Source organism: Micropterus salmoides, unplaced genomic scaffold, assembly GCF_014851395.1.
Source record: "Micropterus salmoides isolate LMB-PRFRI ecotype aquatic unplaced genomic scaffold, ASM1485139v1 Ms_hic_scaffold_9, whole genome shotgun sequence".
NCBI lineage: Eukaryota > Metazoa > Chordata > Actinopteri > Centrarchiformes > Centrarchidae > Micropterus > Micropterus salmoides.
The window spans coordinates 5,124,887-5,152,792 of NW_024044681.1; the positions used below are offsets into that span (position 1 = coordinate 5,124,887).

General features: G+C 50.6%; 2 protein-coding genes across 4 annotated transcripts in view; both read right to left on the reverse strand.

Annotated features, from left to right (window-relative positions):
- Nucleotides 1-92: 92 nt before the first annotated feature.
- Nucleotides 93-16,398, reverse strand: ttc1 (tetratricopeptide repeat domain 1). The gene is made up of 8 exons (XM_038708226.1): nt 16,184-16,398; nt 15,246-15,653; nt 14,825-14,885; nt 5,214-5,326; nt 2,115-2,151; nt 1,880-2,028; nt 505-559; nt 93-355 (listed from the first exon to the last, which is right to left on the reverse strand). Exons 2-8 carry the CDS (start codon nt 15,642-15,644, stop codon nt 219-221), a joined length of 951 nt encoding a protein of 316 aa, XP_038564154.1. The 5' UTR covers nt 15,645-15,653; nt 16,184-16,398; the 3' UTR covers nt 93-218.
- tmprss15 (transmembrane serine protease 15) overlaps nt 16,283-27,906 on the reverse strand; it is a 36,439-nt gene continuing 24,815 nt past the window's right edge. For 2 of the 3 annotated variants that reach the window (XM_038708224.1, XM_038708225.1), the window contains 5 exons: nt 27,445-27,626; nt 25,039-25,134; nt 19,009-19,148; nt 18,840-18,894; nt 16,283-18,751 (listed from right to left, as the gene is read on the reverse strand). In XM_038708224.1, coding sequence (XP_038564152.1) covers nt 18,618-18,751; nt 18,840-18,894; nt 19,009-19,148; nt 25,039-25,134; nt 27,445-27,626 — 607 coding nt within the window. In that variant the 3' untranslated portion in view covers nt 16,283-18,617. Of the gene's footprint in view, nt 18,752-18,839; nt 18,895-19,008; nt 19,149-25,038; nt 25,135-27,444; nt 27,627-27,906 lie in introns of those variants that run through there. The other variant, XR_005443050.1, reaches the window with a different exon arrangement.

The window sequence follows — 27,906 nt, forward strand, 5'->3', positions numbered from 1 at the left end:
TGAACCCCGTACACGGGGTCTTTAACGGGTCTGACCTGCAGCATCAGTTACCATGGATACCAGAGAGTCTGCTGCTTCACAAAGAAACCAAACAGGAAACAAATCAGTTTTATTTTCCTCTGAACACAAACAGGTTTATCTACATGTCACTGCACTGGCGGCTGTGATGACGTCACTGCACTGGCGGCTGTGATGACGTCACTGCACTGGCTGTGATGTCATCTGTTGTTGTTGTTTGGGTTCTGGACGAAGTTGATGGAGTAGGAGCCGGTGTCTGCATCCTGGTTCACCTGGAAGTTGTTGGTGGAGAGTCCGAAAGGCCTCAGGACCAGGTTCCCCAGGTCCTTCAGTTTGCCTGCAGCAGGAAGTGTTTCAGATCAGTAAGGAGACGTCTGCTGGAACACAGCTGACCTGAGAACAGCTACACATGTTGATCACTGAAGCTAAAACATAATGAACAGTGTGCCGTTCCTTTAACGTGGTGTGTTTAGGTGCAGTACGTACTCATCATCTCCTCCTTCAACTTCTCGTTTCTCTCCTGAATCTGCTGAGGTAACCTCTGAAACACAGACAGGTAGAGAGAGACGGGTTAGAGACAGAGAGACAGGTAGAGATACAGACAGGTAGAGAGAGTTAGAGACAGAGACACAGGTAGAGAGAGACAGACAGGTTAGAGACAGAGAGACAGGTAGAGATACAGACAGGTTAGAGACAGAGAGACAGGTAGAGAGAGACAGACAGGTTAGAGACAGAGAGACAGGTAGAGATACAGACAGGTTAGAGATAGAGAGACACAGGTAGAGAGAGACAGAGACAGGTTAGAGACAGGTAGAGAGAGACAGAGACAGGTTAGAGACAGAGACACAGGTAGAGGGAGACAGAGACAGGTTAGAGACAGAGACACAGGTAGAGAGAGACAGAGACAGGTTAGAGACAGAGACACAGGTAGAGAGAGACAGAGACAGGTTAGAGACAGTTCAATGTTCCTGCTTCACTGGTAAAGAACCTTCCTGTAACAGCAGCTCAGTGGGTCCAGGTCTTCAGCGGGTCCAGGTCTTCATCAGTGCGCCTACACTTGCTCCTATTTTATTTTGAAGGCTGGCCCTCAGTGGACAGAATCCCTTCATTTCTTAACAAGACTCTTATTGTGAAACATTTGCTGCTGCCTTCTGGTGGCTTCGTGCGTTACTACATCACACAGTTCGCTCAGACAGCAGGGGCCTCATGAAGAAACCCCTGGGGCCCTGGGGCCCTCATGTACAAACAGGTTACGTGTGCTGTCACGAGTCACAGAGCGCCGCTCGGCCGGCTGCAGGGGGACCGGGGCCCCGCTGATGTCGGAGAATTACAGAGCTTCTCTGACTCGGGTTTATTCTCGTTGGCCAACTTTTGAATTATTTCTTTGCTCGCTGGGATCCAGAAGAGGAGGTTTCAGTTGAGAGACGGACTCTTGTGGAGATCTGGGCTGAGACAAGGACTCGTTCTTTGGTGGTTGGACTGTGGGGTTTGCTACTGAACAACACGGTGGTGAACGTACTTCTCCTGGTGGTCTGCAGGCCGACCTGATCATGTTATTTCAGATTATTTCACGCCATCACTTGAGGGCCTGAGCGCCTGGGGCCGGGTCCGGGCCTTAGCGCCTGGGGCCGGGACCCTACCCCGCCGTCCTTCCTAGCACGCCGGTCCTGCTCCGTGTTGGATGGCCGACTCGTGAACACCACATGAAGTAATCGAACGGTCTGAGCAGAGGATCTTTCATCATGTGATTGGCTGTCATCTAAATGAAACCTGATCTCCGACATAAACAACAGGCCAGCTGCGCCCTCCTGTTTCTGTCACTAACAGACCCGTGTGATGTCCCAGCAGTCAGTGAACTCACCATGCAGGCCTGCCTGGCGCTGGTCTGGTTCGGGTCTCGGTCCAGAACCTTCTTGTAGTCCTCCAGCGCCTCGTCCAGCTTCTCCGTCTGCTCGTAAAGCTCCGCCCTCCTCAGCAGCGCCCGCACGTAGTCAGGATTCAACTCTATCGCTACGGCAACAAGACGACCAATCAGTACACAGATCGATCGGTGACCCCCTGCTGCCGTTAGCCTACAGAACGATGTCATCACTCACCTCTGGTGCAGTCTGAGATCGCCAGGTCCTTCAGACCCTGACAGGGAGACAGACGCGGTTACAGCTCCGCCCAGCGACATCAATCAATCAAAATGTATTTACTGAGCACAATCAGTGCTGTACAGAGATATAAAAAAAGCAAACATCAATTTACCGGTTATCACATACACGTAACGTACACCGTTAAAACACTAACAAATGAGTTCCTCCAAGGGTCAAAGGTCAAAAGCCAGATGAAGAGATGGGTTTGAAGACAAGTTTTAAAATCAGACAGGAAGCGGGTCTGATGGTAACAGGCAACGGTCCCTTTAAGTTTGCAAGGGGTTTTAGGCGCTCTCAGGAGAAGTTTGTCAGCTGACCTGAGCGAACGGGCAGGTGATTAAGGATAAAGCAGCTCAGATAAATAAGGGGGGGCACATTAAAGAGCGACGGGCCGAGAGTTTGATCATCAATAACTAAAATAGGAACTCTGGAGCCACACATTCAGTCGCATAAAACAGAAAATGATTCACGAACACAGATCGCGTGTTGTTGCCGTGTTGTTGCCGTGTTGGTGCAATGTTGGATGTTGGCGTGTTATTAGCGTGATGTCGGCATATTGTTGGCGTATTATTGGCATGATGTCGCCGTGATGTTGGCGTATTATTGGCGTGATGTTGGCCTATTATTGGCGTCATGTTGCCGTATTATTGGCGTCATGTTGCCGAGATGTTGGCGTGTTGGATGTTGGCGTATTATTGGCGTGATGTTGGCATATTGTTGGCGTATTATTGGCGTGATTTCGCTGTGATGTTGCCGAGATGTCAGCGTATTATTGGCGTGATGTTGGCGTATTATTGGCGTGATGTCGGCGTATTGTTGGTGTGATGTCGGCGTATTGTTGGTGTGATGTCTGCGTATTGTTGGTGTGATGTTGGCGTATTATTGGCGTGATGTTGGCGTATTATTGGCGTGATGTCGGCGTATTATTGGCGTGATGTCGGCGTATTGTTGGTGTGATGTCGGCGTATTGTTGGTGTGATGTCGGCGTATTATTGACGTGATGTTGGCGTATTGTTGGTGTGATGTCGGCGTATTATTGACGTGATGTTGCCGTATTATTGGCGTTATGTTGCCGAGATGTTGGCATGTTGGTGCGATGTTGGATGTTGGTGTATTATTGGCGTGATGTTGGCATATTGTTGGCGTATTATTGGCGTGATGTTGGCATATTGTTGGCGTATTATTGGGGTGATGTCGGCGTGATGTTGCCGAGATGTCGCCGTATTATTGCCGTGATGTTGGCCTATTATTGCCGTGATGTTGGCCTATTATTGCCGTGATGTTGGCCTATTATTGCCGTGATGTTGGCCTATTATTGCCGTGATGTTGGCCTATTATTGCCGTGATGTCGCCGAGATGTCGGCGTATTTTGGCGTGATGTTGGCGTGATGTTGGTGTATTATTGGCCTATTATAGGCGTGATGTTGGTGTATTATTGGCCTATTATTGGCGTGATGTTGGCGTGATGTTGCCGAGATGTCGCCGTATTATTGCCGTGATGTTGGCCTATTATTGCCGTGATGTTGGCCTATTATTGCCGTGATGTCGCCGAGATGTCGGCGTATTATTGGCGTGATGTTGGCGTGATGTTGGTGTATTATTGGCCTATTATAGGCGTGATGTTGGTGTATTATTGGCCTATTATTGGCGTGATGTTGGCGAGACGTTGCTATATTATTGGCGTGATGTTAGCGAGATGTTGCCCTATTATTGGCGTGATGTTGGCGAGATGTTGCCATATTACTGGCGTGATGTTGGCGTGATGTTGGCGTATTATTGGCCTATTATTGCCGTGATGTTGGCCTATTATTGGCGTGATGTTGCCGTATTATTGCCGTGATGTTGGCCTATTATTGGCCTATTATTGGTGTGATGTCGCCGTGATGTTGCCATATTACTGGTGTGATGTTGGCATATTGTTGTCGTATTATTGGCCTATTATTGGCGTGATGTTGGCGTATTATTGGCGTGATGTTGCCATATTATTGCCGTGATGTTGCCGTATTATTGTCGTGATGTCACCGTGATGTTGGCGAGATGTTGCCGTATTATTGGCGTGATGTTGCAGAGATGTTGCCGTATTATTGGCGAGATGTTGCCGTATTATTGGCGTGATGTTGCCGTATTATTGGCGTGATGTTGGCGAGATGTTGCCGTATTATTGGCGTGATTATTGCCGTATTATTGGCGTGATGTTGGCCTATTATTGGCGTGATGTTGCCGAGATGTCGCCGTATTATTGGCGTGATGTTGGCGTATTATTGGCGTGATGTTGGCCTATTATTGGCCTATTATTAGCGTGATGTTGCCGAGATGTCGGCGTATTATTGGCATGATGGCGTATTATTGGTCTATTATTGGCGTGATGTTGGCGTATTATTGGCGTGTTGTTGGCATGTTGTTGGCCTATTATTGGCGTGATGTTGCAGAGATGTCGCCGTATTATTGGCGTGTAGTTGGCATGATGGCGTATTATTGGCGTGATATTGCCGTATTATTGGCCTATTATTGGCGTGATGTTGGCGTATTATTGGCGTGATGTTGGCCTATTATTGGCCTATTATTAGCGTGATGTTGCCGAGATGTCGGCGTATTATTGGCATGATGGCGTATTATTGGTCTATTATTGGTGTGATGTTGGCGTATTATTGGCGTGTAGTTGGCATATTATTGGCCTATTATTGGCGTGATGTTGGCGTATTATTGGCGTGTTGTTGGCCTATTATTGGCCTATTATTGGCGTGATGTTGCCGAGATGTCGGCGTATTATTGGCGTGATGTTGGCGTATTATTGGCGTGTAGTTGGCATATTATTGGCCTATTATTGGCATGATGTCGGCGTGATGTTGCCGAGATGTCGCCGTATTATTGCTGTATTGTTGGCATGATGGCGTATTATTGGCGTGATATTGCCGTATTATTGGCCTATTATTGGCGTGATTTCGCCGTGATGTTGGCGTATTATTGGCGTGATGTTGCCATATTGTTGGCATGAAGGTGTATTGTTGGTGTGATGTTGCCGTAATGTTGGTGTGATGTTGGCATGTAGCTTGTTACCAGGTGCAGTCTTGCAGCAGCTCTGTTGGAGAACAGCACGGCTCGCTCTCTGCTGAAACAAACCGGACATAAAACCAGCGCCTCCTTGTAGCTCCGCTCCGCCTCCAGCCAGTCTGCAGGAAGATGGACTGGTTTTACTGGTCTGTCCTGGCGTCTCATTTATAGAACTGTGCGTAGAATCCTCACTAAAAGTGTCCTTGCTCCCAAAAGCCAAAAATGGCGTACACCAAAAAATATTCAGACTTATAAAACCTGTCAGCAAGTTCTCTTTATAAATCACAATCAACTTGAAATGTGGCCCCTGTGAGGGAGCGCCATGTCCGGCCCTCCAAACGCTCAGTGAAGCTCATTAATATTAATGCCTCCTGACTGCAGGAAGAAAAGGAGGCAGACTCTGAATCTAACTCAGGGACTCTCACGTTCCTTTTGCTGAAGCTGTTTGGTGGGAAAAATACGCACTTAATAATAATAATAATAAAAGCTGTGTTAACGTGCAGTAAAATAATTGTCTGTGTTAATTCATTAATGCGTTACTGTGATAATAAGAGGCGACACAAACAGTCGGCTCACTGAGCGAGGCTGCTGACGAGTTAAAATAAATACCACTTGTTGGAAATGACAATAAAAGAGTTTTATTTTCCATAACCTGTTTTTACAGGCAGCGCATCACATCCACACGCTGGCGCTCAGTGATTGGCTCCATAAGAACATCTGACAATAATATATGAAACTCTGCTCTCTACCTGCTGGACTGACGCACTGAAAACAGCGAGTTTAAACGTCATTTGTCTCCTGTTCACCTGATTTAGGAGAATAAATAAAGTATTAATTAATCTGACTCCTGATTAAACATGTTGTGTTTATGATCCTGAATCTGGATCTTTTTGTGGCTGCAAATGATCTTAAATCATGTTTCTTATTGTTTCTTCAGAAAGGCTTTAAGCCTGGAATACTGGATTTATTTCACACAGCAGTCGCCTCTTCATTTCAAAGCGTTTCATCCTTCTGCCATGTGAGGCGCCGTTTCTCCTCTTTATGAGTTCACTTCCAGGGCGCACAGTCTCCCTCAGGGCAACCTGTGCTTGGGAAGTGGCGTCCGCACGTTTCCAGCCCTGTTGTGGACGTACGCAGCGTTTAGAAACGAGGCCCCAGGTTTGGTCTGTGCTGACCCGTCCTGCTTTATACTGGTCTGTGCTGGTCTGTGCTGACCCGTCCTGCTTTATACTGGTCTGTGCTGGTCTGTCCTGGTCTGTCCTGACCCGTCCTGCTTTATACTGGTCTGTGCTGGTCTGTCCTGGTCTGTGCTGACCTGTCCTGCTTTATACTGGTCTGTGCTGGTCTGTGCTGACCTGTCCTGCTTTATACTGGTCTGTGCTGGTCTGTGCTGGTCTGTGCTGACCTGTCCTGCTTTATACTGGTCTGTGCTGGTCTGTGCTGACCTGTCCTGCTTTATACTGGTCTATGCTGGTCTATGCTGGTCTGTCCTGACCCGTCCTGCTTTATACTGGTCTGTGCTGGTCTGTGCTGACCTGTCCTGCTTTATACTGGTCTGTGCTGGTCTGTGCTGACCTGTCCTGCTTTATACTGGTCTGTGCTGGTCTGTGCTGGTCTGTGCTGACCCGTCCTGCTTTATACTGGTCTGTGCTGGTCTGTCCTGACCCGTCCTGCTTTATACTGGTCTGTGCTGGTCTGTGCTGACCCGTCCTGCTTTATACTGGTCTGTGCTGGTCTGTGCTGACCTGTCCTGCTTTATACTGGTCTGTGCTGGTCTGTCCTGACCCGTCCTGCTTTATACTGGTCTATGCTGGTCTGTCCTGACCTGTCCTGCTTTATACTGGTCTGTGCTGGTCTATGCTGGTCTGTCCTGACCCGTCCTGCTTTATACTGGTCTGTGCTGGTCTGTGCTGACCTGTCCTGCTTTATACTGGTCTGTGCTGGTCTGTGCTGACCTGTCCTGCTTTATACTGGTCTGTGCTGGTCTGTGCTGACCTGTCCTGCTTTATACTGGTCTGTGCTGACCTGTGCTGACCTGTCCTGCTTTATACTGGTCTGTGCTGGTCTGTGCTGACCTGTCCTGCTTTATACTGGTCTGTGCTGGTCTGTGCTGGTCTGTCCTGACCCGTCCTGCTTTATACTGGTCTGTGCTGGTCTGTGCTGACCTGTCCTGCTTTATACTGGTCTGTGCTGGTCTGTGCTGACCTGTCCTGCTTTATACTGGTCTGTGCTGGTCTGTGCTGACCTGTCCTGCTTTATACTGGTCTGTGCTGGTCTGTGCTGACCTGTCCTGCTTTATACTGGTCTGTGCTGGTCTGTGCTGACCTGTCCTGCTTTATACTGGTCTGTGCTGGTCTGTCCTGACCCGTCCTGCTTTATACTGGTCTGTGCTGGTCTGTCCTGACCCGTCCTGCTTTATACTGGTCTGTGCTGGTCTGTGCTGACCTGTCCTGCTTTATACTGGTCTGTGCTGGTCTGTGCTGACCCGTCCTGCTTTATACTGGTCTGTGCTGGTCTGTGCTGGTCTGTGCTGCTTTATACTGGTCTGTGCTGGTCTGTGCTGACCTGTCCTGCTTTATACTGGTCTATGCTGGTCTATGCTGGTCTGTCCTGCAGGTCCTGCTTTATACTGGTCTGTGCTGGTCTGTGCTGACCTGTCCTGCTTTATACTGGTCTGTGCTGGTCTGTGCTGGTCTGTGCTGACCTGTCCTGCTTTATACTGGTCTGTGCTGGTCTGTGCTGACCTGTCCTGCTTTATACTGGTCTATGCTGGTCTATGCTGGTCTGTCCTGCAGGTCCTGCTTTATACTGGTCTGTGCTGGTCTGTCCTGACCGGTCCTGCTTTATACTGGTCTGTGCTGGTCTGTGCTGGTCTGTGCTGACCTGTCCTGCTTTATACTGGTCTGTGCTGGTCTGTGCTGACCTGTCCTGCTTTATACTGGTCTGTGCTGGTCTGTGCTGACCTGTCCTGCTTTATACTGGTCTGTGCTGGTCTGTCCTGACCTGTCCTGCTTTATACTGGTCTGTGCTGGTCTGTGCTGACCTGTCCTGCTTTATACTGGTCTATGCTGGTCTATGCTGGTCTGTCCTGCAGGTCCTGCTTTATACTGGTCTGTGCTGGTCTGTGCTGACCTGTCCTGCTTTATACTGGTCTGTGCTGGTCTGTCCTGACCCGTCCTGCTTTATACTGGTCTGTCCTGGTCTGTCCTGACCCGTCCTGCTTTATACTGGTCTATACTGGTCTGTCCTGACCCGTCCTGCTTTATACTGGTCTGTGCTGGTCTATGCTGGTCTGTCCTGACCGGTCCTGCTTTATACTGGTCTGTGCTGGTCTGTGCTGACCTGTCCTGCTTTATACTGGTCTGTGCTGGTCTGTGCTCACCTGTCCTGCTTTATACTGGTCTGTGCTGGTCTGTGCTCACCTGTCCTGCTTTATACTGGTCTGTGCTGGTCTGTGCTGACCGGTCCTGCTTTATACTGGTCTGTGCTGGTCTGTGCTGACCTGTCCTGCTTTATACTGGTCTGTGCTGGTCTGTGCTCACCTGACCTGCTTTATACTGGTCTGTGCTGGTCTGTGCTCACCTGTCCTGCTTTATACTGGTCTGTGCTGGTCTGTGCTGACCTGTGCTGACCTGTCCTGCTTTATACTGGTCTGTGCTGGTCTGTGCTGACCGGTCCTGCTTTATACTGGTCTGTGCTGGTCTATGCTGGTCTGTCCTGACCCGTCCTGCTTTATACTGGTCTGTGCTGGTCTGTGCTGACCTGTCCTGCTTTATACTGGTCTGTGCTGGTCTGTGCTGACCTGTCCTGCTTTATACTGGTCTGTGCTGGTCTGTGCTGACCTGTCCTGCTTTATACTGGTCTGTGCTGGTCTGTGCTGACCTGTCCTGCTTTATACTGGTCTGTGCTGGTCTGTGCTGACCTGTCCTGCTTTATACTGGTCTGTGCTGGTCTGTCCTGACCCGTCCTGCTTTATACTGGTCTGTGCTGGTCTGTCCTGACCCGTCCTGCTTTATACTGGTCTGTGCTGGTCTGTGCTGACCTGTCCTGCTTTATACTGGTCTGTGCTGGTCTGTCCTGACCCGTCCTGCTTTATACTGGTCTGTGCTGGTCTGTGCTGGTCTGTCCTGACCCATCCTGCTTTATACTGGTCTGTGCTGGTCTGTGCTGACCTGTCCTGCTTTATACTGGTCTATGCTGGTCTATGCTGGTCTGTCCTGCAGGTCCTGCTTTATACTGGTCTGTGCTGGTCTGTGCTGACCTGTCCTGCTTTATACTGGTCTGTGCTGGTCTGTGCTGACCTGTCCTGCTTTATACTGGTCTGTGCTGGTCTGTGCTGACCTGTCCTGCTTTATACTGGTCTATGCTGGTCTATGCTGGTCTGTCCTGCAGGTCCTGCTTTATACTGGTCTGTGCTGGTCTGTCCTGACCGGTCCTGCTTTATACTGGTCTGTGCTGGTCTGTGCTCACCTGTCCTGCTTTATACTGGTCTGTGCTGGTCTGTGCTGGTCTGTCCTGACCCGTCCTGCTTTATACTGGTCTGTGCTGGTCTGTGCTGACCGGTCCTGCTTTATACTGGTCTGTGCTGGTCTGTGCTGGTCTGTGCTGACCCGTCCTGCTTTATACTGGTCTGTGCTGGTCTGTGCTGACCTGTCCTGCTTTATACTGGTCTGTGCTGGTCTGTGCTGACCTGTCCTGCTTTATACTGGTCTGTGCTGGTCTGTGCTGACCTGTCCTGCTTTATACTGGTCTGTGCTGGTCTGTGCTGGTCTGTGCTGACCTGTCCTGCTTTATACTGGTCTGTGCTGGTCTGTGCTGACCTGTCCTGCTTTATACTGGTCTGTGCTGGTCTGTGCTGACCTGTCCTGCTTTATACTGGTCTGTGCTGGTCTGTGCTGACCTGTCCTGCTTTATACTGGTCTGTGCTGGTCTGTGCTGGTCTGTGCTGACCTGTCCTGCTTTATACTGGTCTGTGCTGGTCTGTGCTGACCTGTCCTGCTTTATACTGGTCTGTGCTGGTCTGTGCTGACCCGTCCTGCTTTATACTGGTCTGTGCTGGTCTGTGCTGGTCTGTCCTGACCCGTCCTGCTTTATACTGGTCTGTGCTGGTCTGTGCTGACCTGTCCTGCTTTATACTGGTCTGTGCTGGTCTGTGCTGACCTGTCCTGCTTTATACTGGTCTGTGCTGGTCTGTCCTGACCCGTCCTGCTTTATACTGGTCTGTGCTGGTCTGTGCTGACCTGTCCTGCTTTATACTGGTCTGTGCTGGTCTGTGCTGACCTGTCCTGCTTTATACTGGTCTATGCTGGTCTGTGCTGGTCTGTCCTGACCCGTCCTGCTTTATACTGGTCTGTGCTGGTCTGTGCTGACCTGTCCTGCTTTATACTGGTCTGTGCTGGTCTGTCCTGACCCGTCCTGCTTTATACTGGTCTGTGCTGGTCTGTCCTGACCCGTCCTGCTTTATACTGGTCTGTGCTGGTCTGTGCTGACCTGTCCTGCTTTATACTGGTCTGTGCTGGTCTGTCCTGACCCGTCCTGCTTTATACTGGTCTGTGCTGGTCTGTCCTGACCCGTCCTGCTTTATACTGGTCTGTGCTGGTCTGTGCTGACCTGTCCTGCTTTATACTGGTCTATGCTGGTCTATGCTGGTCTGTCCTGCAGGTCCTGCTTTATACTGGTCTGTGCTGGTCTGTGCTGACCTGTCCTGCTTTATACTGGTCTGTGCTGGTCTGTGCTGACCTGTCCTGCTTTATACTGGTCTGTGCTGGTCTGTGCTGACCTGTCCTGCTTTATACTGGTCTATGCTGGTCTATGCTGGTCTGTCCTGACCCGTCCTGCTTTATACTGGTCTGTGCTGGTCTATGCTGGTCTGTGCTGACCTGTCCTGCTTTATACTGGTCTGTGCTGGTCTGTGCTGACCTGTCCTGCTTTATACTGGTCTGTGCTGGTCTGTGCTGACCTGTCCTGCTTTATACTGGTCTGTGCTGGTCTGTGCTGACCGGTCCTGCTTTATACTGGTCAGTGCTGGTCTGTACTGACCCATCCTGCTTTATACTGGTCTGTCCTGGTCTGTGCTGACCTGTCCTGCTTTATACTGGTCTGTGCTGGTCTGTGCTGACCTGTCCTGCTTTATACTGGTCTGTGCTGGTCTGTGCTGACCTGTCCTGCTTTATACTGGTCTGTGCTGGTCTGTGCTGGTCTGTCCTGACCCGTCCTGCTTTATACTGGTCTATGCTGGTCTGTGCTGACCTGTCCTGCTTTATACTGGTCTATGCTGGTCTGTGCTGACCTGTCCTGCTTTATACTGGTCTATGCTGGTCTGTGCTGACCTGTCCTGCTTTATACTGGTCTATGCTGGTCTGTGCTGACCTGTCCTGCTTTATACTGGTCTATGCTGGTCTATGCTGGTCTGTCCTGACCCGTCCTGCTTTATACTGGTCTGTGCTGGTCTGTGCTGACCTGTCCTGCTTTATACTGGTCTGTGCTGGTCTGTCCTGACCGGTCCTGCTTTATACTGGTCTGTGCTGGTCTGTCCTGACCCGTCCTGCTTTATACTGGTCTGTGCTGGTCTGTGCTGACCTGTCCTGCTTTATACTGGTCTGTGCTGGTCTGTCCTGACCCGTCCTGCTTTATACTGGTCTATGCTGGTCTGTGCTGGTCTGTCCTGACCCGTCCTGCTTTATACTGGTCTGTGCTGGTCTGTGCTGACCTGTCCTGCTTTATACTGGTCTATGCTGGTCTATGCTGGTCTGTCCTGCAGGTCCTGCTTTATACTGGTCTGTGCTGGTCTGTGCTGACCTGTCCTGCTTTATACTGGTCTATGCTGGTCTGTGCTGGTCTGTGCTGACCTGTCCTGCTTTATACTGGTCTGTGCTGGTCTGTGCTGACCTGTCCTGCTTTATACTGGTCTATGCTGGTCTATGCTGGTCTGTCCTGCAGGTCCTGCTTTATACTGGTCTGTGCTGGTCTGTGCTGACCTGTCCTGCTTTATACTGGTCTGTGCTGGTCTGTGCTGACCTGTCCTGCTTTATACTGGTCTGTGCTGGTCTGTGCTGACCTGTCCTGCTTTATACTGGTCTGTGCTGGTCTGTGCTGACCTGTCCTGCTTTATACTGGTCTGTGCTGACCTGTCCTGCTTTATACTGGTCTGTGCTGGTCTGTGCTGACCTGTCCTGCTTTATACTGGTCTATGCTGGTCTATGCTGGTCTGTCCTGACCCGTCCTGCTTTATACTGGTCTGTGCTGGTCTGTGCTGGTCTGTGCTGACCTGTCCTGCTTTATACTGGTCTGTGCTGGTCTGTGCTGACCTGTCCTGCTTTATACTGGTCTGTGCTGGTCTGTGCTGACCTGTCCTGCTTTATACTGGTCTGTGCTGACCTGTCCTGCTTTATACTGGTCTGTGCTGGTCTGTGCTGACCTGTCCTGCTTTATACTGGTCTGTGCTGGTCTGTGCTGACCTGTCCTGCTTTATACTGGTCTGTGCTGGTCTGTGCTGACCTGTCCTGCTTTATACTGGTCTGTGCTGGTCTGTCCTGGTCTGTCCTGCTTTATACTGGTCTGTGCTGGTCTGTCCTGGTCTGTCCTGACCTGTCCTGCTTTATACTGGTCTGTGCTGGTCTGTCCTGGTCTGTCCTGACCTGTCCTGCTTTATACTGGTCTGTGCTGGTCTGTGCTGACCTGTCCTGCTTTATACTGGTCTGTGCTGGTCTGTGCTGACCTGTCCTGCTTTATACTGGTCTGTGCTGGTCTGTCCTGACCCGTCCTGCTTTATACTGGTCTGTGCTGGTCTGTGCTGACCTGTCCTGCTTTATACTGGTCTGTGCTGGTCTGTGCTGACCTGTCCTGCTTTATACTGGTCTGTGCTGGTCTGTGCTGACCTGTCCTGCTTTATACTGGTCTGTGCTGGTCTGTCCTGGTCTGTCCTGACCCGTCCTGCTTTATACTGGTCTGTGCTGGTCTGTCCTGACCCGTCCTGCTTTATACTGGTCTGTGCTGGTCTGTGCTGACCTGTCCTGCTTTATACTGGTCTATGCTGGTCTGTCCTGACCCGTCCTGCTTTATACTGGTCTGTGCTGGTCTGTGCTGGTCTGTCCTGACCCGTCCTGCTTTATACTGGTCTGTGCTGGTCTGTGCTGACCTGTCCTGCTTTATACTGGTCTATGCTGGTCTATGCTGGTCTGTCCTGCAGGTCCTGCTTTATACTGGTCTGTGCTGGTCTGTGCTGACCTGTCCTGCTTTATACTGGTCTATGCTGGTCTGTGCTGACCTGTCCTGCTTTATACTGGTCTATGCTGGTCTGTGCTGACCTGTCCTGCTTTATACTGGTCTATGCTGGTCTGTGCTGACCTGTCCTGCTTTATACTGGTCTGTGCTGGTCTGTGCTGACCCGTCCTGCTTTATACTGGTCTATGCTGGTCTGTGCTGACCTGTCCTGCTTTATACTGGTCTATGCTGGTCTATGCTGGTCTGTCCTGCAGGTCCTGCTTTATACTGGTCTGTGCTGGTCTGTGCTGACCTGTCCTGCTTTATACTGGTCTGTGCTGGTCTGTGCTGACCTGTCCTGCTTTATACTGGTCTGTGCTGGTCTGTGCTGACCGGTCCTGCTTTATACTGGTCTGTGCTGGTCTGTGCTGACCTGTCCTGCTTTATACTGGTCTGTGCTAGTCTGTCCTGGTCTGTCCTGCTTTATACTGGTCTGTGCTAGTCTGTCCTGGTCTGTCCTGACCTGTCCTGCTTTATACTGGTCTGTGCTGGTCTGTCCTGGTCTGTGCTGACCTGTCCTGCTTTATACTGGTCTGTGCTGGTCTGTGCTGACCTGTCCTGCTTTATACTGGTCTGTGCTGGTCTGTGCTGGTCTGTCCTGACCTGTCCTGCTTTATACTGGTCTGTGCTGGTCTGTGCTGACCTGTCCTGCTTTATACTGGTCTGTGCTGGTCTGTGCTGACCTGTCCTGCTTTATACTGGTCTGTGCTGGTCTGTGCTGGTCTGTGCTGACCTGTCCTGCTTTATACTGGTCTGTGCTGGTCTGTCCTGGTCTGTCCTGACCCGTCCTGCTTTATACTGGTCTGTGCTGGTCTGTGCTGACCCGTCCTGCTTTATACTGGTCTGTGCTGGTCTGTGCTGACCCGTCCTGCTTTATACTGGTCTGTGCTGGTCTGTGCTGACCTGTCCTGCTTTATACTGGTCTGTGCTGGTCTGTCCTGGCCTGTCCTGCTTTATACTGGTCTGTGCTAGTCTGTCCTGGTCTGTCCTGACCCGTCCTGCTTTATACTGGTCTGTGCTGGTCTGTCCTGGTCTGTCCTGACCGGTCCTGCTTTATACTGGTCTGTGCTGGTCTGTGCTGGTCTGTCCTGACCCGTCCTGCTTTATACTGGTCTGTGCTGGTCTGTGCTGACCTGTCCTGCTTTATACTGGTCTGTGCTGGTCTGTGCTGACCTGTCCTGCTTTATACTGGTCTGTGCTGGTCTGTGCTGACCTGTCCTGCTTTATACTGGTCTGTGCTGGTCTGTCCTGACCCGTCCTGCTTTATACTGGTCTGTGCTGGTCTTTCCTGGTCTGTCCTGACCCGTCCTGCTTTATACTGGTCTGTGAAGGTCTACATGGACATGAGGACTCACCTCCAGCTTTAAAGAGGCCGTTGCCGTTCTCCTTCAGAGACAAACTTTGTTGCCGTCGACTCTGAAAAAGAAGGAAGCTGCAGTTTAACGTCGGTGACCAGCAGAACTGGGATTTACAGCATCACTCCGGACACCTGAACGCCTCCTCTGCTCAGTTCGCAAAGAGTCAGATGACAGAACGACATTCAGGTTGTTCTTGTTAAAGTTTCTCTGTGTCCCACGTTCTCAGGAGCCTCGTCTGAACTTTAGATCATCTCTGGTCCCCGTTGGTCAGAGAGGATTAAAAAGGGTCCTACAGACCCGGTCCGGGAGTGCTCAGGAGACCGGCTCAGACCTCTCTGATCCCAGCTGATGGGTTACTGATCTGAGCAGCTGCTCTCTCATTAAGAATAGTTTCTAATCCACCATGTGACGGACTTACCTCCTTCTCCTCCTCTGTCAGCTCCTTCTCCACCTCCCTCAGGTAGTCATCGTCAAACTCCACCTCCTGGCTCCTCTCCTCCTTCATCTCTGAATCTGAGTCCTCCTCCTGCAGCCCGTCGCCCTGCGCCTCCTCCTGCAGCCCGTCGCCCTGCGCCTCCTCCTGCGTCTCGTCGCCCTGCGCCTCCTCCTGTCCTCCTCCTCCCTCAGTCTCTGTGACGTCTCCTCTATGAGTCAGTCTGTCAGTTTTAGTGTGAAAGTCCTCCGGCCCTCTTTCATCCTGCCGGAACTCCTCGTCTCTTGGGGCCGGAGGTTCCAGACTCTCCTGGCAGTCGTAGAAGTGCTCCTCCTCCTTCTCCTCCTGCTCTCTGGGTTCTCCAGAGGCTCCTCTGCTGCTCATACTGAAGCTCTGCGACACAAAGTGAAGTTAAAGTCAGGAGCTGGTACTGCTCTTGAGGGCCACTCTCTGGGGCCCCTCACGGGCCTTTATGTTGTTGTTAGCATGTTAGCATCTATCAGAGTAGCAACAGCATGTCCCACAGAGGAAACCAGACTTCACTGCGGCTGTGCAGCGTTAAAGGGAAGTTAAACTAACTGAGCTCCTGTCACTAAATCTCTAAATTTCTTTATCTTAATAACCACTTTTACTTCTTCTTCATCTCTTGTTATCATATAACCGCAGCGGTTTAGCTCAGTGAGCTCAGCCCGCGGCTGTTTGCTTCTCTGTGGCAGATCTAGAAGCTTCCAGCTGCGGCCTCTTAAATCAGCAGTTTTTCAAGGGGACTTCTGAACGGGCTGTGAAGCGCTGCTCAATAATCAGCTAACAGCTAACAGGCAGCTCCGGGCTGTTAGCATGACGTCACCCGTCTGATAATAATAAACAATAAAAACATCATTACTTATAATAAATTATAAGTAAACAGCTGTTTATGTTTGTACCTGCTAACACCTGCTAACGCCGGTTAGCCTCCCGAGGGCTCTCGCTGTCACTTCCGGGACGATGATGACCCTCTTCTTCTCCTTCTGCTTCTTTTTTTCCCTCCTTGTTCCTAGCGCTGACCCGGCTCCGCTCTGGGTCCGGGTCTCTCTCAGACCCGGTCCATCAGCTGTTAGTAGAACCAGACTGAAACAGAAACGCTAGCTCCTCTTCTTCTTCTGGTGGTTTGAGTCCGTTCCGGATCACTTCCGCCCCCTGCTGGATCCAATCGGATCTGACGTCACTCATATAGATAAAGAAACAATAAAAATCAATAAATCGCGCAGGCTAACATGGGGTCACCCCCCCACTGAACTAAAACTTCCTCTCAATGTTTGAAGTTATTTGATCAAAGCCATTTTTTTGGGGTCATTTAAAATAAGCTGTAATTTTTTCATTGTGTTCAGTTTATATCTAAATGAATATTTACATCACGGGGAGCCTGAAGATAAGTAAGATTTTTATAGTTTTTGGTTAAAGTAGTAAAATGCTAGATTAGTATGTTTGGGGTAAGACGCCCCCCCAGTCGCTGTGGTTTGTAAGTTAGATGTTATTTAGACTCTGGACGCCCGTCAGCCAACCAGCATCTTCACCCTGACCTGTCTGACCCTCTCTCAGAATCACAGGGGGGTCAGAGGAGCCTGAAGATGATCTGCAGGGATGTTTTCAATAAACCAGACATTAAGCCGGCGATGTGGTCTTTCATTGTGGAAAAAGTACCTCACGTATTTTTGGCTCCTGTTGACCTGAGTCGGCCATTTCTTCCTCCTCAGCTGGGAAACGTTCATCCTCCTTTCTCAGCGTCTGCTGTAGACTGACGCAGATCACAAACCACTAAACACGCTGAGTTTATTCACTGATGAATACGGGGGGCGATGGTGCAGTGGACAAGACGCATGCCTTTGGTGGGTTCAATCTCCACTGTGTCCCTGCGCGAGACACTTACCGCTCGCTGCTCCAGAGGCGTGCGACCTCTGACGTGCACAGCAGCTGCAGTTTGGATGAAGGCGTCAGCTAAATGAGTAAATGCTCGTCACCCGAAGATCACATTAGTCGTTCAGATCAATTAACCCGGATTACCGAAGGACTGTTTTAAAACATTGTGTTTTCAAGAGGAACACTTTCCAATGTGAGGTTAGCCAAAAACATGCCAACAAGGTGGGACACTGGAGCTGTCAAACAAATGTCTCACGCCTCAGTGTGCCGTACGAACGCCGTGCATCAACGCATTTATTGTAGAAATGACCAGAAATCACTTAAAATCACCGTTTTGCCTGTCCAGGACTTCGGGGATTTTGGACTGAACTCCCTCTCTACAGGGCTCTGCTCTGGAGGTGCCATCTCTTCCCAGAATGCAGCAGGGCGGACAGGCTGGGCGGGTTCTGTCCTTTAGGACCTCACACGTTACAGAATGTATTAAAATATCTTCTATCCCATCAGGAGGCATTTATCTGCAATATGACGAAAACACACGAGTCGTACATTTTTTATTAAATCCAGGAAAAAACTTTATTTTGATAAACCGTTCTGTAAATCATTGAACATGTGATTTATTATCAGGACAAAACCAAAAACATCCACCCGACTCCTGTCAGTGTGTCAGATCAGCTGATCTGAGATCAGCAGCATGGAGATGTGAGACGTCCATGTGGGGTTCTCTGGAGCTGATTCACCTCTGGTTCACCTGTTCCTCCTCAGCTCCTCCTCAGCTCCTCCTCAGCTCCTCCTCAGCTCCTCCTCAGCTCCTCCTCAGCTCCTCCTCCTGCTCCTCCTCCTGCTCCTCCTCAGCTCCACTGATGCAGACAGGAGTGTTGTCGCCTCCTTGGTTCTGCGGGCGTTGAGCAACAGGTTGCTCTCTCTCTCAGTGTCTCTCAGTGTCTCTCGTCCTCACCAGAGAAACACTCAGATATTTGTACAACCGCGTTGCTACAACCCATAATTACGTTTCCTGTGGCTCCGCCCTCTAGTGGCGTACAACAGCAGCTGCAGAGGATGTCAGGTGACGTGTCTGTATAAGGAGGTTGGACGGGTCAAAACTGGACTTTCACTCAGGAGGCCGGCATTCGGTTCCCGTGTGAAACAAGATCGATTAAGGTTTTTAATTATGTTACGTAAGTTGTGCATCCTACATAAGTTACGTATTAGCATTAGCGTTAGCTAGCTAAAGTGTGTAGCTAGCGAGTTAAAGCCCCTTAGCCTAACCTTCACAGGGGAGGGAGGTCAGCGGCTTCATGGATGTCGACTGGTTGACCTCCTTTGTGTTGTGTCATGTGACTTATGTTCATTACGTTGGGAAACAGAGTTTGAAATTGCTGTTGTGGACAAAGCTGACTTAAGAAAAGCTCAGGTGGGTCTGGTTAATACGGGGGGGGGGGGGGGGGGGGTCATCTCATCACTCTACGGATTAAAGTTGGAGGAGGAGGAGGAGGAGGAGCGTCTGGTCTGAGCGATCCAGGAGGTGAAGGCAGAAACCCGGGCGTAGACTCCAGGTCTCTGAGGACGCCCGCAGCCTTTCCCAAACGATGTCACACCTGCACAGGAACCAGAACACATCAGATCTCACCTGCACCAGGTGCCCCCCTCTGTGTGTGTGTGTGTGTGTGTGTGTGTGAGACTGACCAATCACAGTCCAGTGTCTATCGTCCAGACACATCAGTGGGCCTCCAGAGTCGCCCTGGAAACAACACGGACTTTATTAACACATGACAGACCAACAGTGTGTGTCCAGGACCAGAACCAGATCAGAGTCTGAGGCTGGGCCGACCGCCGACTCCAGGTGAGCAGTTACCTGACAGGAGTCGACCCCCCCCTCTGGGTATCCGGCACACAGCATGCTGGAGGTGATGGTGTACTCAGGTAACTGAAGCTGACACTGATCCTGAACCAGCACCGGAACCTCAGCCTCCTGGAGAACATTTGTGGGAGAACCTGAGGGAGACACACCAGGAGGAGGTCACCAGGAGGAGGAGAACTGTAGGACAAAACCAGGAGGACGAAACCAGGAGGAGGAGAACTGGAGGACAAAACCAGGAGGACAAATCCAGGAGGTGGAGAACTGGAGGACAAAACCAGGAGGAGGTCACCAGGAGGAGGAGAACTGTAGGACAAAACCAGGAGGACGAAACCAGGAGGAGGAGAACTGGAGGACAAAACCAGGAGGACAAATCCAGGAGGTGGAGAACTGGAGGAGGAGAACTGGAGGACAAAACCAGGAGGAGGAAAACTGGAGGAGAAAACCAGGAGGAGAAGACCAGGTGGAGAAGACCAGGAGGAGAAAACCAGGAGGAGAACACCAGGTGGAGAAGACCAGGAGGAGAAAACCAGGAGGAGAACACCAGGTGGAGAAGACCAGGTGGAGAACACCAGGTGGAGACAACCAGGTGGAGAACACCAGGAGGAGGAGAACTGGATGAGAAAACCAGGTGGAGAACACCAGGCGGAGAAAACCAGGAGGAGAAAACCCAGGAGGAGAAAACCAGGAGGAGAAAACCCAGGAGGAGAAAACCAGGTGGAGAACACCAGGCGGAGAAAACCAGGAGGAGAAAACCCAGGAGGAGAAAACCAGGTGGAGAACACCAGAAGGAGGAGAAAACCAGGTGGAGAACACCAGGTGGAGAAAACCGGGTGGAGAAAACCAGGTGGAGAACACCAGGTGGAGAAAACCGGGTGGAGAAAACCAGGTGGGGAACACCAGGTGGAGAACACCAGGTGGAGAACACCAGGTGGGGAACACCAGGTGGAGAACACCAGGAGGAGGAGAAAACCAGGTGGAGAACACCAGGTGGAGAACACCAGGAGGAGGAGAAAACCAGGTGGAGAAAACCGGGTGGAGAAAACCAGGTGGAGAAAATCAGGTGGGGAACACCAAGTGGAGAACACCAGAAGGAGGAGAAAACCAGGTGGAGAACACCAGGTGGAGAAAACCAGGTGGAGAAAACCAGGTGGAGAACACCAGGAGGAGGAGAAAACCAGGTGGAGAAAACCAGGTGGGGAACACCAGGAGGAGGAGAAAACCAGGTGGAGAAAACCAGGTGGAGAACACCAGAAGGAGGAGAAAACCAGGTGGGGAAAACCAGGTGGAGAAAACCAGGTGGAGAACACCAGGAGGAGAACACCAGGTGGGGAACACCAGGTGGAGAACACCAGGAGGAGGAGAAAACCAGGTGGAGAAAACCAGGTGGGGAACACCAGGAGGAGGAGAAAACCAGGTGGAGAAAACCAGGTGGAGAACACCAGAAGGAGGAGAAAACCAGGTGGGGAAAACCAGGTGGGGAACACCAGGTGGAGAACACCAGGAGGAGGAGAAAACCAGGTGGAGAACACCAGGTGGAGAACACCAGGTGGAGAACACCAGGTGGAGAAAACCAGGTGGAGAAAACCGGGTGGAGAAAACCAGGTGGAGAAAACCAGGATGAGAAAACCAGGTGGAGAACACCAGGAGGAGAACACCAGGTAGAGAACACCAGGAGGAGAACACCAGGTGGGGAACACCAGGTGGGGAACACCAGGTGGAGAACACCAGCTGGGGAACACCTGGTGGAGAACACCAGGTGGAGAAAACCAGGTGGAGAACACCAGGTGGAGAAAACCGGGTGGAGAAAACCAGGTGGAGAAAATCAGGTGGAGAAAACCAGGTGGAGAAAACCAGGTGGAGAACACCAGGAGGAGAAAACCAGGTGGAGAACACCAGGTGGGGAACACCAGGTGGGGAACACCAGGTGGAGAACACCAGCTGGGGAACACCCGGTGGAGAACACCAGGTGGGGAACACCAGGTGGGGAACACCAGGTGGGGAACACCAGGTGGAGAACACCAGGTGGAGAAAATCAGGTGGGGAACACCAAGTGGAGAACACCAGAAGGAGGAGAAAACCAGGTGGGGAACACCAAGTGGAGAACACCAGAAGGAGGAGAAAACCAGGTGGGGAACACCAGGTGGAGAACACCAGGTGGAGAAAACCAGGTGGAGAACACCAGGTGGAGAAAACCAGGTGGGGAACACCAGGTGGAGAACACCAGGAGGAGGAGAAAACCAGGTGGAGAACACCAGGTGGAGAAAACCGGGTGGAGAAAACCAGGTGGAGAAAACCAGGTGGAGAAAACCAGGAGGAGGAGAAAACCAGGTGGAGAAAACCAGGTGGGGAACACCAGGAGGAGGAGAAAACCAGGTGGAGAACACCAGAAGGAGGAGAAAACCAGGTGGGGAACACCAGGTGGAGAACACCAGGTGGAGAACACCAGGTGGAGAAAACCAGGTGGGGAACACCAGGTGGAGAACACCAGGAGGAGGAGAAAACCAGGTGGAGAACACCAGGTGGAGAAAACCGGGTGGAGAAAACCAGGTGGAGAAAACCAGGTGGAGAACACCAGGAGGAGGAGAAAACCAGGTGGAGAAAACCAGGTGGGGAACACCAGGAGGAGGAGAAAACCAGGTGGAGAAAACCAGGTGGAGAACACCAGAAGGAGGAGAAAACCAGGTGGGGAACACCAGGTGGAGAACACCAGGAGGAGGAGAACACCAGGTGGAGAACACCAGGTGGAGAAAACCAGGAGGAGGAGAACACCAGGTGGAGAACACCAGGTGGAGAACACCAGGAGGAGGAGAAAACCAGGTGGAGAACACCAGGTGGAGAAAACCGGGTGGAGAAAACCAGGTGGAGAAAACCAGGTGGAGAACACCAGGAGGAGGAGAAAACCAGGTGGAGAAAACCAGGTGGGGAACACCAGGAGGAGGAGAAAACCAGGTGGAGAAAACCAGGTGGAGAACACCAGAAGGAGGAGAAAACCAGGTGGGGAACACCAGGTGGAGAAAACCAGGTGGAGAACACCAGGTAGAGAAAACCAGGTGGGGAACACCAGGTGGAGAACACCAGGAGGAGGAGAAAACCAGGTGGAGAACACCAGGTGGAGAAAACCGGGTGGAGAAAACCAGGTGGAGAAAACCAGGTGGAGAACACCAGGAGGAGGAGAAAACCAGGTGGAGAAAACCAGGTGGGGAACACCAGGAGGAGGAGAAAACCAGGTGGAGAAAACCAGGTGGAGAACACCAGAAGGAGGAGAAAACCAGGTGGGGAACACCAGGTGGAGAACACCAGGAGGAGGAGAACACCAGGTGGAGAACACCAGGTGGAGAAAACCAGGAGGAGGAGAACACCAGGTGGAGAACACCAGGTGGAGAAAACCAGGTGGAGAAAACCGGGCGGAGAAAACCAGGTGGAGAAAACCAGGATGAGAAAACCAGGTGGAGAAAACCGGGTGGAGAAAACCAGGTGGAGAAAATCAGGTGGAGAAAACCAGGTGGAGAACACCAGGAGGAGAAAACCAGGTGGAGAACACCAGGTGGGGAACACCAGGTGGGGAACACCAGGTGGAGAACACCAGCTGGGGAACACCCGGTGGAGAACACCAGGTGGGGAACACCAGGTGGGGAACACCAGGTGGGGAACACCAGGTGGAGAACACCAGGTGGAGAAAACCGGGTGGAGAAAACCAGGTGGAGAAAACCAGGTGGAGAAAATCAGGTGGGGAACACCAGGTGGAGAACACCAGAAGGAGGAGAAAACCAGGTGGGGAACACCAGGTGGAGAAAACCGGGTGGAGAACACCAGGTGGAGAAAACCAGGATGAGAAAACCAGGTGGAGAACACCAGGAGGAGAACACCAGGTGGGGAACACCAGATGGAGAACACCGGGTGGAGAAAACCAGGTGGAGAAAACCTGGTGGAGAACACCAGCTGGGGAACACCTGGTGGAGAACACCAGGTGGAGAACACCAGGTGGAGAACACCAGGTGGAGAAAACCGGGTGGAGAAAACCAGGTGGAGAAAACCAGGTGGGGAACACCAGGTGGAGAACACCAGGTGGAGAAAACCAGGTGGAGAACACCAGGTGGAGAAAACCGGGTGGAGAACACCAGGAGGAGGAGAAAACCAGGTGGAGAACACCAGGAGGAGAAAACCAGGTGGAGAACACCAGGTGGGGAACACCAGGTGGGGAACACCAGGTGGAGAACACCAGCTGGGGAACACCCGGTGGAGAACACCAGGTGGGGAACACCAGGTGGGGAACACCAGGTGGGGAACACCAGGTGGAGAACACCAGGTGGAGAAAACCGGGTGGAGAAAACCAGGTGGAGAAAACCAGGTGGAGAAAATCAGGTGGGGAACACCAGGTGGAGAACACCAGAAGGAGGAGAAAACCAGGTGGGGAACACCAGGTGGAGAAAACCGGGTGGAGAACACCAGGTGGAGAAAACCAGGATGAGAAAACCAGGTGGAGAACACCAGGAGGAGAACACCAGGTGGGGAACACCAGGTGGAGAACACCGGGTGGAGAAAACCAGGTGGAGAAAACCTGGTGGAGAACACCAGCTGGGGAACACCTGGTGGAGAATACCAGGTGGAGAACACCAGGTGGAGAACACCAGGTGGAGAAAACCGGGTGGAGAAAACCAGGTGGAGAAAATCAGGTGGAGAAAACCAGGTGGAGAAAACCAGGTGGAGAACACCAGGAGGAGAAAACCAGGTGGAGAACACCAGGTGGGGAACACCAGGTGGGGAACACCAGGTGGAGAACACCAGCTGGGGAACACCCGGTGGAGAACACCAGGTGGGGAACACCAGGTGGGGAACACCAGGTGGGGAACACCAGGTGGGGAACACCAGGTGGAGAACACCAGGTGGAGAAAACCGGGTGGAGAAAACCAGGTGGAGAAAACCAGGTGGAGAAAATCAGGTGGGGAACACCAGGTGGAGAACACCAGAAGGAGGAGAAAACCAGGTGGGGAACACCAGGTGGAGAAAACCAGGTGGAGAAAACCAGGTGGAGAAAATCAGGTGGGGAACACCAGGTGGAGAACACCAGAAGGAGGAGAAAACCAGGTGGGGAACACCAGGTGGAGAACACCAGGTGGAGAAAACCAGGTGGAGAACACCAGGTGGAGAAAACCAGGTGGAGAACACCAGGAGGAGGAGAAAACCAGGTGGAGAAAACCAGGTGGGGAACACCAGGAGGAGGAGAAAACCAGGTGGAGAAAACCAGGTGGGGAACACCAGGTGGAGAACACCAGGTGGAGAACACCAGGTGGAGAAAACCAGGTGGAGAAAACCGGGTGGAGAAAACCAGGTGGAGAAAACCAGGTGGGGAACACCAGGTGGAGAAAACCAGGTGGAGAAAACCAGGTGGAGAACACCAGGTGGAGAACACCAGGTGGAGAACACCAGGAGGAGGAGAAAACCAGGTGGAGAAAACCGGGTGGAGAAAACCAGGTGGAGAAAACCAGGTGGGGAACACCAGGTGGAGAACACCAGGTGGAGAACACCAGGAGGAGGAGAAAACCAGGTGGAGAAAACCAGGTGGGGAACACCAGGTGGAGAACACCAGGAGGAGGAGAAAACCAGGTGGAGAACACCAGGTGGAGAACACCAGGTGGGGAACACCAGGTGGAGAAAACCAGGTGGAGAAAACCAGGTGGAGAAAACCAGGTGGGGAACACCAGGTGGAGAACACCAGGAGGAGGAGAACACCAGGTGGAGAACACCAGGTGGAGAAAACCAGGAGGAGGAGAACACCAGGTGGAGAACACCAGGTGGAGAAAACCAGGTGGAGAAAACCAGGTGGGGAACACCAGGTGGAGAACACCAGGAGGAGGAGAACACCAGGTGGAGAAAACCAGGAGGAGCAGCAAACAGCAGATTCAGTCTGTAAACGAGTAGAGGCTAAAACTCTCTTGGCTCAGCTGAAGGTGTTTCTGAGTAATATAATAAAATCATGAAAAATAAAGACGTCCAACTGTTAGTCTGCGTCCTGAAGGTTCTCACCCTGCTCAGCGTCTCGTCCCCATCCTGCGATGAAACATCTTGTTCCTGCTGCGACGTCCTGACCTTCAGGAGGTAAACACACCGGCTGCACCAGCTCTGGGAACATCAGACAGTTTATCCGCTGAAGCTCTTTAAACTCTCAAACAACCCGACATCGTGTTTGTTCATCTTCTGTGCACAAGCTGCTTCTTAGTGACAGCTCAGAGCTATTGTTGATGAAGTTATTAGAACTCTGGAAAGTCTTTCTTTCATTGTCCTCGCTCAGCTGATTGAAAATCATTTAAAGGAGTTTCAAATGCTCTTAATTTGCATAAAATTTAATTCAATCATTTTTATTCCTGAACACTTTTATTTGAATTATGTTTGACTGTAGAACACTTTCTATGAAGGTCATTGCTGTGATGACTTATCAGAACACGATGTAACAGCTGGTAAACTCAAACATGCATCAGGTTGTATAACTAAACACCAGTTCATATCCAATATCGGCCAACAATCTCACAACATGCTGTGTGAAAATGTCCTGAACTATTTAAAATAATGTAAGTGGGCATGAATGATGAAACTGATGTTAAATATCCTCCTCTGCCAGGATTAATTCCTTTTTAAATGTTCTTTAAGATGTCTTGTGGAGCCGTTTCCACAAAGTCTCCAAATGGCCACTGTAAATCTCTGCCGTGCTGGTTCCTCGTGTTCTGCTGTGAGGACCCAATAAATGTCTTTTATGCTAAATGTTGAAATCCTGCAGCTATCGACGGCTCGCCGTTCATCGGAGACAAAGTCTGAGTCTCTTCTGACATGATGTAATGTGTGATGTGGAGAATCACTTTCCTTCATGTAATTAAGTTATGTGCAAAATGTTCAGAAAGTGAAGAAACATAAAGAAAAGGGTTTTCCTAAAAGGAAAATTTGTCTCTTATTAAAATTGTTTTATGTCCACCTGTAATATTTTATATACACTCACCTAAAGGATTATTAGGAACACCATACTAATACTGTGTTTGACCCCCTTTCGCCTTCAGAACTGCCTTAATTCTACGTGGCGTTGATTCAACAAGGTGCTGAAAGCATTCTTTAGAAATGTTGGCCCATATTGATGGATAGCATCTTGCAGTTGATGGAGATTTGTGGGATGCACATCCAGGGCACGAAGCTCCCGTTCCACCACATCCCAAAGATGCTCTATTGGGTTGAGATCTGGTGACTGTGGGGGCCATTTTAGTACAGTGAACTCATTGTCATGTTCAAGAAACCAATTTGAAATGATTGGAGCTTTGTGACATGGTGCATTATCCTGCTGGAAGTAGCCATCAGAGGATGGGTACATGGTGGCCATAAAGGGATGGACATGGTCAGAAACAATGCTCAAGTAGGCCGTGGCATTTAAACCATGCCCAATTGGCACTAAGGGGCCTAAAGTGTGCCAAGAAAACATCCCCACACCATTACACCACCACCAGCAGCCTGCACAGTGGTAACAAGGCATGATGGATCCATGTTCTCATTCTGTTTACGCCAAATTCTGACTCTACCATCTGAATGTCTCAACAGAAATCGAGACTCATCAGACCAGGCAACATTTTTCCAGTCTTCAACTGTCCAATTTTGGTGAGCTCTTGCAAATTGTAGCCTCTTTTTCCTATTTGTAGTGGAGATGAGTGGTACCCAGTGGGGTCTTCTGCTGTTGTAGCCCATCCGCCTCAAGGTTGTGCGTGTTGTGGCTTCACAAATGCTTTGCCGCATACCTCGGTTGTAATGAGTGGTTATTTCAGTCAAAGTTGCTCTTCTATCAGCTTGAATCAGTCGGCCCATTCTCCTCTGACCTCTAGCATCAACGAGGCATTTTCGCCCACAGGACTGCCGCATACTGGATGTTTTTCCCCTTTTCACATCATTCTTTGTAAACCCTAGAAATGGTTGTGCATGAAAATCCCAGTAACTGAGCAGATTGTGAAATACTCAGACCGGCCCGTCTGGCACCAACAACCATGCCACACTCAAAATTGCTTAAATCACCTTTCTTTCCCATTCTGACATTCAGTTTGGAGTTCAGGAGATTGTCTTGACCAGGACCGCACCCCTAAATGCATTGAAGCACCTGCCATGTGATTGGTTGATTAGATAATTGCATTAATGAGAAATTGAACAGGTGTTCCTAATAATCCTTTAGGTGAGTGTATATAAACATTTCAATACTTTAAACCAACAAAGACGTGCTGGATTACATTAAACATCACCAGGAGGAGGTTTTATTCCATTTTTCATAAATTGTTGAAATCATCTCAGTGTGTGTTTCTAACTCGGCAGAGTCACTGTGGAACGTGTTCTCTCAGATACTCTGTGATGTTAACTGGTGTTTAGTTATAAAACATAAAGCCCATGATGCTTTATGACGTTGGCACTGACCGGTGAAGCTGATTGGCTGCTGCAGGTGCATCATGGCAATGTCGGCCTGTTTGGTCTGTTTGTTGTATTGCCTGTTGATGACGATGCGATCGACTTGTCGGGTCTGAACGTCCACAGAGTTTAAGTCACTTTGAGAGTGAAGACCGAAAACAGCCGACCACGACATCAGGTGGACGTTCTTCCTGTGGAACAAGTTCATACGAGAGCAAGAGAACTTTTAAACTTCATGTCTGTAGAAATGAAACTGATATTCTCAGACAGGCTGATAGTTTCTGTCCTTGTTTTTATGATATGAACATTAGTGTAAGCTGTAACATTAAAGCTCTGGCGCCGTCCAGCTAATGAGAGGCTGAGCAGAGACATTTCTGCCTTCGTCCTCTGATGAAGACGTGTTTCTGATGTGTGTCTCAGAGTTGTGTTTTGTTTTATGTTAAGTTCTAAGGAGGAGCTGAATATCTCGCA

Bases quoted from the DNA above. Each gene is read 5' to 3' on its own strand.
- ttc1 (XM_038708226.1), bottom strand. From the start codon at position 15,644: ATGAGCAGCAGAGGAGCCTCTGGAGAACCCAGAGAGCAGGAGGAGAAG. The intron at 2,152-5,213 runs GTAACAAGCTAC...TCTCCCTGTCAG, and splicing joins CTGCTGCAAGACTGCACCTG to GGTCTGAAGGACCTGGCGAT. The intron at 2,029-2,114 runs GTGAGTGATGAC...TTGTTGCCGTAG, and splicing joins GATCTCAGACTGCACCAGAG to CGATAGAGTTGAATCCTGAC.